The sequence below is a fragment of the Siphateles boraxobius genome, unplaced genomic scaffold (assembly GCF_051911475.1).
Source record: "Siphateles boraxobius isolate OS27281-9 unplaced genomic scaffold, OSU_SipBor_1 70, whole genome shotgun sequence".
Taxonomy (NCBI): Eukaryota; Metazoa; Chordata; class Actinopteri; order Cypriniformes; family Leuciscidae; genus Siphateles; species Siphateles boraxobius.
This window is the reverse complement of record NW_027509198.1, coordinates 2,127,198-2,137,544: the sequence shown is the minus strand read 5'-3', so window position 1 is coordinate 2,137,544 and position 10,347 is coordinate 2,127,198. Positions and strand designations below refer to the sequence as shown.

Here is a 10,347-nt window from a genome sequence, read left to right as displayed (position 1 = left end):
CGAAGTTTCATACCAATTTGATGTAGCAAAACTTTTAAAAAATTCAAAACGTAATATTTTTCGTTCTAAAATAAATGACCACTAGAGGGTTTGTATGTTTGATATCCAATTCCTTGATATTTAAAGGTCCGAAACCCATTGTAGCATTTTAGCGCATACAGACTTTCTTTTATACACAAAACGACTCCTCTAGAACTTATGTATTTCGATTATAACCCACGTTAACATGGTGTAATATTAATAATTTAAGGGTTGTGGTGGGCTCCGCGTAACTCGGAGGTACAGGGGTCTTCCGGAAGTGTCGTCACTGACCATGACCTTCCTCTCTTCTGTCACGTAGTCATGTGTAGACGAGAGAGACTCGCGAATGATTGTGCAATGTAGGATTAGAGGAATCAACTCGTCCAACGACACAGTCTGTTTACTCTGGTAAGTGCTCATTCACATTTATTTCATTGGTTGTTGTTGCACAAACAGATAGATCGTCATTCACGAAGAGAGTGACAGTTAAACATGCGTTAGCCGCGAGCTCAGCTAGCATCCGGTTCACAGCTCATAATCAACTCTTACATTATTACTCTAATACTTTTGAGTAATAATACTCCTAATAATATAAAAGGTGTATTAATTGATTTTCATAGCCGTCGATGTGTCCATTAAAGTGTGTATTTCTATGGCGGTGTGAGTTTTTAGGCACATCTTCTCTAAACTCTGAACACTCTCCCTAAACAGCGTTATTCGGATTCAGTGAGTTAAATCTCGTCTGCCGTCTACAGTTCTGGGACATTCTTATCTAGATCTTCTTAAACCCCCCGAGCTGGTTTCTGCTCGTCTTTTGTGTAGATTATCAGTGATCTGCTTGCTGAGAGAGTATTCTCCAGCTGTCAGTCATCTGACATGTGTAGGTGTGCAGCTTTGAGTCATATACTGTATATCTGCCATTCCATAGATCAGGTTATGCACATGCACTCATACACCAGAGTTAAGAGTTCCCATGCCTGTCTTAAAAATATAGTTTAGATCTCAATTATTAGCTGTTTTTGTCTTTTGTTTCAGTTTTTGAGCAGGTTGAGCGGGAACAATGGTGAAGTATTTCTGCTGTACAGGCTTTCTGAAGAGCTCATGGGACCAAGTGTTTCTGGCGTTCTGGCAGAGATACCCCAACCCTTACAGGTGCTGTTACAACACATATTCATCATGTTATTATATATTATTATACCCCAACCCTTACAGGTGCGGTTACAACACATATTCATCATGTTATTATATATTATTATACCCCAACAGTTACAGGTGCGGTTACAACATTCATCATGTTATTATATATTATTATACCCCAACCCTTACAGGTGCTGTTACAACACATATTCATCATGTTATTATTATATATTATTATACCCCAACCCTTACAGGTGCGGTTACAACACATATTCATCATGTTATTATATATTATTATACCCCAACAGTTACAGGTGCGGTTACAACATTCATCATGTTATTATATATTATTATACCCCAACCCTTACAGGTGCTGTTACAACACATATTCATCATGTTATTATATATTATTATACCCCAACCCTTACAGGTGCTGTTACAACACATATTCATCATGTTATTATATATTATTATACCCCAACCCTTACAGGTGCTGTTACAACACATATTCATCATGTTATTATATATTATTATACCCCAACCCTTACAGGTGCTGTTACAACACATATACATCATGTTATTATATATTATTATACCCCAACCCTTACAGGTGCTGTTACAACACATATTCATCATGTTATTATATATTATTATACCCCAACCCTTACAGGTGCTGTTACAACACATATTCATCATGTTATTATATATTATTATACCCCAACAGTTACAGGTGCTGTTACAACACATATTCATCATGTTATTATATATTATTATACCCCAACCCTTACAGGTGCTGTTACAACACATATTCATCATGTTATTATATATTATTATACCCCAACAGTTACAGGTGCGGTTACAACATTCATCATGTTATTATATATTATTATACCCCAACTCTTACAGGTGCTGTTACAACACATATTCATCATGTTATTATATATTATTATACCCCAACAGTTACAGGTGCGGTTACAACATTCATCATGTTATTATATATTATTATACCCCAACCCTTACAGGTGTGGTTACAACATTCATCATGTTATTATATATTATTATACCCCAACCCTTACAGGTGCGGTTACAACACATATTCATCATGTTATTATATATTATTATACCCCAACCCTTAAAGGTGCTGTTACAACACATATTCATCATGTTATTATATATTATTATACCCCAACCCTTACAGGTGCGGTTACAACATTCATCATGTTATTATATATTATTATACCCCAACAGTTACAGGTGCGGTTACAACATTCATCATGTAATTATATATTATTATACCCCAACCCTTACAGGTGCGGTTACAACACATATTCATCATGTTATTATATATTATTATACCCCAACCCTTACAGGTGCTGTTACAACACATATTCATCATGTTATTATATATTATTATTCCCCAACACCTACAGGTGCGGTTACAACATTCATCATGTTATTATATATTATTATACCCCAACCCTTACAGGTGCTGTTACAACACATATTCATCATGTTATTATATATTATTATACCCCAACCCTTACAGGTGCTGTTACAACACATATTCATCATGTTATTATATATTATTATACCCCAACCCTTGCAGGTGCGGTTACAACACATATTCATCATGTTATTATATATTATTATACCCCAACCCTTACAGGTGCTGTTACAACACAAATTCATCCTGTTATTATATATTATTATACCCCAACCCTTACAGGTGCTGTTACAACACATATTCATCATGTTATTATATATTATTATACCCCAACCCTTACAGGTGCGGTTACAACACATATTCATCATGTTATTATATATTATTATACCCCAACCCTTACAGGTGCGGTTACAACACATATTCATCATGTTATTATTTATTATTATACCCCAACCCTTACAGGTGCTGTTACAACACATATTCATCATGTTATTATATATTATTATACCCCAACCCTTACAGGTGCGGTTACAACACATATTCATCATGTTATTATATATTATTATACCCCAACAGTTACAGGTGCGGTTACAACACATATTCATCATGTTATTATATATTATTATACCCCAACCCTTACAGGTGCTGTTACAACACATATTCATCATGTTATTATATATTATTATACCCCAACCCTTACAGGTGCGGTTACAACACATATTCATCATGTTATTATTTATTATTATACCCCAACCCTTACAGGTGCGGTTACAACACATATTCATCATGTTATTATTTATTATTATACCCCAACCCTTACAGGTGCGGTTACAACACATATTCATCATGTTATTATATATTATTATACCCCAACCCTTACAGGTGCTGTAATAACAAACATATTCATCCTGTTATTATATATTATTATACCCCAACACCTACAGGTACTAACAAATCACATACACAAACATTTTTTAGTTGCATTTTTCTTTTTCTTTAAAAAAAGAAAATAAATTAGATTTAATATATTTTATATTTTTAATGTATACCATGGTCCGTCTGAATACTGGATTCTGATTGGCTGGAATGCGCTGCATTGATTGACACACGCAACACACACACACTCACAAACGCGTTCTAACGAGTCGTAACTGATGAAAATAATCGCTTTTATCCTTCTGGTCAAATATTGCACTGCAAACATCAGTAACAGCTTTAAGTTGTCAATGCTGTAAAATGACCATGGTATAAGCAGGATAATCCACAGCTAGCTGTGCGTTAAACCATGAGAATGCACTCTGCTACATGTCTGGTGGTTCTTTGCCTGCACATCGAGCATTAAAATAATTTAATACACAGCTAGCCGTGGATGATCCCTTACATATACACAGCCCGTACGGGCACAAATAAAAAACACACGTGTATGTGTGTGTATTTATATATATATATGTATATATGAATGAGAGAGAGAGATAATATTATTGTTTTATAACCATTGTATATTTAATTTATTTTAATTTTCCTTTTTGTATTCCCGAGTAATCCCATGTTTTAATGGAAGACATCATATTTAAATGTCCTCCTGAGTATCCAGAGTTCCTTTAGTAGCCTTAAAAAATCCTGAAGTATTTTTACTTTGATGAATTTATTCATTTTTAACATAAAGAAGGCTTTTGTGTGTTGTATATCTCAAGAATCCGTGTTTTTAACCTTGTATATTTAACTTACATTTTTTATTTATTTTTACTCCCCAGTAATCATGTTTTAACGGAAGACATCATATTTCGGGAAGTCACTCCAGACAACTGCCTGATGTCCAGACGTCTCTTGACCAAAACCAGCCGGGCTCCTCGCTGGGCGGAGAGGTTTCTGCCCGCACACATGGCCCAGAAGGCCTACATCATCGAGGACTCAGTGGTGGATCCTCAGGGCCGGACCATGACCACCCTCACCTGGAACATCAGCCACGCTCGAGTGATGGTGCGCCGTCTCTCACACACACAGCTGCTCTACAACACACCCCCAAATCTCAAGCGTTCAGATTTTACACAAACACAATGAAGCCTATTTTTAGAGCCATTAATATGTAGAGCATTCTGACAGTACTTTCATGACAATAAGCACTTAATTTCCCCTTTATATTTCTGAAATGGAATAAAAACTGATTAATTATAGCTGATCGTTTTAAATAAAATAAACATTGCATTACACACTAAACACAGATGAAGATGAATATGTCCTCCTTAAAGACTCTTCTCTGAAGGGTTTCTGTGTCCGATATATAAAAAAAAGACTAATAATTGCTAGTGCATGAGTTAATATAGTCATTTTAAACATGTTTAGTTTGATTCCTGCTTAATTGAATTATGAACTGTCCTGACTAGACATGACGTACAGGAGATGAACTGTGTGTTTTGTGTCTGTAGAGCGTGGAGGAGCGGTGTGTGTATAAAGTGAACCGTGAGAACAGCAGCTGGACCGAGATCGAGAGAGAGGCATGGGTTTCCTCCAGACTGTACGGCCTCTCGAAAGCTGTTCAGGTCAGCGGCGAAGAAAGATTTTTTTTTATTCTTATTATCAACGAAATCATGATACATTTGTTCAGGATTCTTTGATGATTAGAAATTTCAGAAGAACAGCATTTATTTGAAATATAAATATATGCCTCGACTCACTTTTTTTAATTTATTTTTTTAATCCCTTTATTTTCATTTTCTTAAAGACAACACACACGCACAATGCCACTAAAACAGTAACTATACATGAAAATAACTCAAACTTTCTAAGCAGAACTATTGTACATGCTACTTTTACATGCGTTTGAGTAACTTTCTGCAGTCTAGATGGATGGATGTTCTTGTATGGTGTTTAGTTTACAGTTCAATTGCCTTACTGTATGCTTGCCAGCTGAAGTCTATTCAAAGTGCTTCCATCTTTATCCCATTTTCAGGAATTCGGACTTGCTCGGTTTAAGAGCAACGTTACCAAGACCATGAAAGGCTTTGAGTTCATCCTGGCCAAGATGCAAGGTATACATGCAGTACCTGTTTAAAGGAGGAGTTCACTTCAAAATTTCCTGATAATTTCCCCTCCTCCACGTTATCCAAGATTTTCATGTCTTTCTTTCTTCAGTCGAAAAGAAATTAGGAAAAATGTTTCTCCATATAGTGACTTTAATGGAGTCCAACGGGTCGAAGGTCCAAATGTGAGTTTCAGTGCAGCTTCAAAGTCTCGACACGATCCAGCCGAGGAATAAGAGTCTGATCTAGACAAACCAGCGCACATTTATAACTAAATAAACATTTATATACTTTTAACACAAATGCTGGTCTTGCTCGAGCTGTGATGCGACACACATTACGTAATCACGTTGAAAGGTCAAGCTTGATGTAGGCGCAAGAACAGACTCAGTGTTTACAGAGCGAACGTGCAAAGACTAAGTCTAACGCCATTTACAAAATAAATAAAAGTTAAAACAATAATGTCGGATGATTTTGAAGTTGGAGGAGAAAATGAGATGAGAGTTTTTCATCCTTCTGTACATTTATAAACCGGAACGTGACCGTTCACCATGATTACGTAATGTGTGTCGCATCACAGCTCGTGCAAGACCAGCATTTGTGGTTAAAAGTATATAAATGTTTATTTAGTTATAAATGTGCGCTGGTTTGTCTAGATCAGACTCTTATTCCTCGGCTGGATCGTGTCGAGACTTTGAAGCTGCACTGAAACTCACATTTGGACCTTCGACCCGTTGGACTCCATTGAAGTCACTATATGGAGAAAATCCTGGAGTGTTTTCCTCAAAAACCTTCATTTCTTTTCCACTGAAGAAAGAAAGACATGAACATCTTGGATAATGTGGAGGAGAGTAGATTATCAGGAAATGTTCATTGTGAAGTGATAACTGATAACTTTAACTGCTTTATCTGGTTCTCCTGCAGGTGAAACTCCCACACGGACGCTAGCAGAGAGCGCGACAGTGAAGGCTCGTGAAACTGCGCACGCGGCTAAAGTGAAGGCTAAGGATTTAGCCTCTCAAGCCCAGAAGAAGCAGTATGTATGATGAAGAAACACACGGCTCTTCCAGCGCTTACGTCTCGTGTCATTCCCACACATTAGGACACATGAGAGGGATTACCTCTGGATCTCAGTATGGATTTAGTGAAACAAATGTGCTCTTCGACTGAAACTCTCCAGTGAACTCGGTTTAATGCGGCAACATCCTCCTGCTTCATCAAGTCTGATATTACATGAGATGTTTGCATTGTTTTGATTGCTAAAGTAATTTTTTCTGATTTTGTTGTATTTCCATCACTGGCTCCTTGAATCTTCATATTCACTCAATGTGATTTGCTGCTTCAAATTGAAGTTCTATCATTGACGGTCCACGGTTCCAGCAGTCATTGCCGGCGCGATTACAAGTGAATTATTGTGAAAATAATTAATAATTAGGGTTTGCGAAAGTTGTCTCAGAATGCCAGATGTCGAGTGTTTGAAACAAAAAAATGCATTTAATGCAAAGGTGAGATAGCTTATATAATGTTTTATAACTCTTAACTATTGTTTGTTCCGTTATCACTAATAAATATTTTCCATATATCTGACATATTGTTCTTTTATTTGTGATTTCCTCAGCACTGTGATCTCTATTGTTATGAATCAATGCCACTGTTTGTAACACTAACCAAAATCAGCATGAAAGTGAAGTTGCGCTGATCTTTTCTCCTCTATTGTGTCGTATATCCGAGTGAACAAGAACAAATGTGGGCGGGGCTTGATTGTGTCTGTTGGGAATTGGGCGGTTGTGGTTTGCTATTGGCTGATCTCATGTGAGTGACAGGTTATAGCCCCGCCCTCGTCAATAGAGAAGAGAAGAGATGCTGCAAGAGGAACTTATTCTGATTCAAGATTATCAGGAACATGAGTTTAAAGGTAAGTTCCCACGATAACGATGCAGTCAAAACAAATCCGCGAAAACGACAAAAAGTTGTTGGCGATGCCATTCATCAACAAACACAACATGCCTCGTGTAGCCCCGCCCCTTTTCAGCGACGCATTCCCATGGCATGAAGGTAAAATCTTACGGATTTATGTTTGAACCGGTCGTTTTAAAATCTTCCTGGTCTGCTGACATTCATCATGACATCTGCTTCAAACATTACAATGCTCAGGATAACTTTCGTTAACTTTATAATAAGTAAATCCATTTCATCAACTAATTACTCTTCGAAATCGATGCCGCAAAGGCGAAGTCCACAGACGATATCCTAAAGAATATCACGCTGTTTCTCTGGCGCATAATGTCTTTACACCAAACACGTAACATGCATGACGTCACTGTTTTCACAAATTCGCTGTTTTATAGTTTATGGTCCTGGAGAGGATAACAGTAACGTTTTCAAAAACTTGCACTTTGAAAGTCTGATTTCAAAACCTTTGTTTTCAGGCCACTGGTGTCGTGTAAATGTACTGCCAAATCACACAAGTTTTTAGTTGAAAATTGTGTCTCGTAAACTAAAACAAAAATGATGTGCACCAATAAATCATTTCAGTATCACTATTTGGTAACAATTTATTTTACTGTGTCCTTGTTACATGTTATCAGTATTGGGGAAAGTTACTTTTAAAAAGTAATGCATTACAAAATTGCGTTACTTCTTTAAAAGTAACTAATTATGTTACTTAGTTACTTTTACATTACTTTTTCAAACCTGGGCTGGGCTTGCTAACAAAACAATAAATAAAAAAACAATAACACTTAATAAGCAATAAAAACAGCAGAAAATGTGATGTTTAAAGTAATTTTTCCTTATTCGTATGTTTGAATTGGAGCATCAAAGGTCAGCATTAAAGTCCCCCTGTGGTGAAAATCCAGCTTTTAATGTTGTTTATGTGTCTATGTGGTGTTTTTAATATGCTTTAAGACAAACCATGTGTAAATTCATAAGTCGACAGCATTGCTGAGTATTTTCTGCTTAAAACTGCAGTGAACCAAAGACAGTCTCAAAAACACGCTTGTGTTTCTGACGTCACAAACTACCTTGTAACCAATCAGATCAACGTGTGATCGTCAACAAGTGGATCTCTGAGTGAGTGAGTGAGTGAGTGAGTGGAGGCGGGGCTCATTTGCATATTCAAAGAACTACGCATACTGAATGAGGCAAGGGTGTCGAGTTACATTCAAGATATTTTAAGGCATGAAGTAATTTTTTTCAAGGAAAGAACGTTTAAATATGTAATTTTGGTGGGTTTTAAGGACTAGAGGACTTTAAAGACACTGGATAATAAAGTCAGATTAAATACAGTGTTATTAGCATTTAATTATTGCAGGTTTGCGGAAATAATCTGAGTTTGCATTTCACAGTTTTTATAATTTTCTAGGAATACTGAATCCATTTTGAGCAAGGGATGCGGATTAAATGCATCCTTACATTTAGTCTGTAACTACAGTACCCATCATATCACTCTCAACAAGAGAGGAAACAATAGAGCTGTCAGTTAATACATGGGAAACAAAGTTACTTGTAGTAAATTTAAAAGTAACGTGTTACTTTACTAGTTACTTAAAACTAATCTGATTACATAATTACTCAAGTTAATAATAATGTGTTAGCCCCAACACTGGTAACTATAGTAACTATAAATTATGCATAATTATATGCAACTAACCCTATTCATACTTTGCAGTCACGTGACTACCATGGATGCCTGGCGGCAACAAACGCTGAAAAAACGACAAATTTCCAATTCTAGCCTACAATCAATTATAGTGAGGCTATTTTGTTTCCATAGCACATTGACAAAACGTTTAATGACACTAATAACACTAAAAACAATACAATTACTAAATATTAATATCACTAAAATGACGAAACGATCCCGAGCTCTATATCATTTTAGTGATATTATTAACATTTAGTAATTGTATTGTTTTTAGTGTTATTAGTGTCATTAAACGTTTTGTTAATGTGCTATGGAAACAAAATAGCAGTCTTTAGTTCACGAACAGCACAACTCTGCCATCTGTGAAAATAAAAAGCAGCTTCAAAAACTTGTTTAAAAAGAAATATTCTTCTATTTTTTTACTGTCATTAATGTAGGTCCACAAGAGAAATATTAAGCCAGTAAATTAAGATAGTCGTCGCTATGATGCTGAAAGCTCAGTCCGTATTTACTTTCACTTTAAGGGAGTGAGCGCGTTTACATTCACGTTCTTAACCAGATTATGCTGAATAATAGTGCATCCAATCGCACAACAACTATCTGGCATGTCGTTTACACCTCAAAACACCAACTTTTGTATTAAAACTAGCGATGGCAAGATCCTTGATTAGTTTACTGGGTTTCCTTGCTAGAGAACGACGTTCTTGCCCGCCAGCCAGCACTTGTGACGTCACGTGCAAAGTATGAATACTAATAGCATGCAGTTAATTAATAATACTCCATACTTAAATGTATAATTACACTGTAACAAGGACACCTTAAGATAAAGTGTAACAATAATTTATAATAAACTGCAATATTTCATAACAAAATACAAGAATTGGTAACTTTGGCATCAGTGCTCACATTTTCTTCAGAAATGAAGAATGTTTTCGAAGATTAATATGTTCCCGGCCGTTTTGATATGACTGAATACGAGGCTGTTTTTCCATAAGTATTATCAGGGTTGAGGTCTAAATATTGTTATAATCAAGTTTACAGTTTCAAATGTATAACATAAACAAAATCCACAAGTCAAA

General features: G+C 36.0%; 1 protein-coding gene across 1 annotated transcript; it reads left to right on the top strand.

Annotated features, from left to right (window-relative positions):
- The first annotated feature begins 309 nt into the window (after positions 1–309).
- Positions 310–7,209, top strand: prelid1a (PRELI domain containing 1a). The gene is made up of 6 exons (XM_077217202.1): positions 310–429; positions 1,057–1,173; positions 4,357–4,582; positions 5,029–5,142; positions 5,553–5,631; positions 6,547–7,209. Exons 2-6 carry the CDS (start codon positions 1,082–1,084, stop codon positions 6,666–6,668), a joined length of 633 nt encoding a protein of 210 aa, XP_077073317.1. The 5' UTR covers positions 310–429; positions 1,057–1,081; the 3' UTR covers positions 6,669–7,209.
- The last annotated feature ends 3,138 nt before the right edge of the window (positions 7,210–10,347 follow it).

Bases quoted from the DNA above. Each gene is read 5' to 3' on its own strand.
- prelid1a (XM_077217202.1), top strand. From the start codon at position 1,082: ATGGTGAAGTATTTCTGCTGTACAGGCTTTCTGAAGAGCTCATGGGAC. The intron at 1,174-4,356 runs GTGCTGTTACAA...TTTACTCCCCAG, and splicing joins AGATACCCCAACCCTTACAG to TAATCATGTTTTAACGGAAG. The intron at 5,632-6,546 runs GTATACATGCAG...GTTCTCCTGCAG, and splicing joins CATCCTGGCCAAGATGCAAG to GTGAAACTCCCACACGGACG.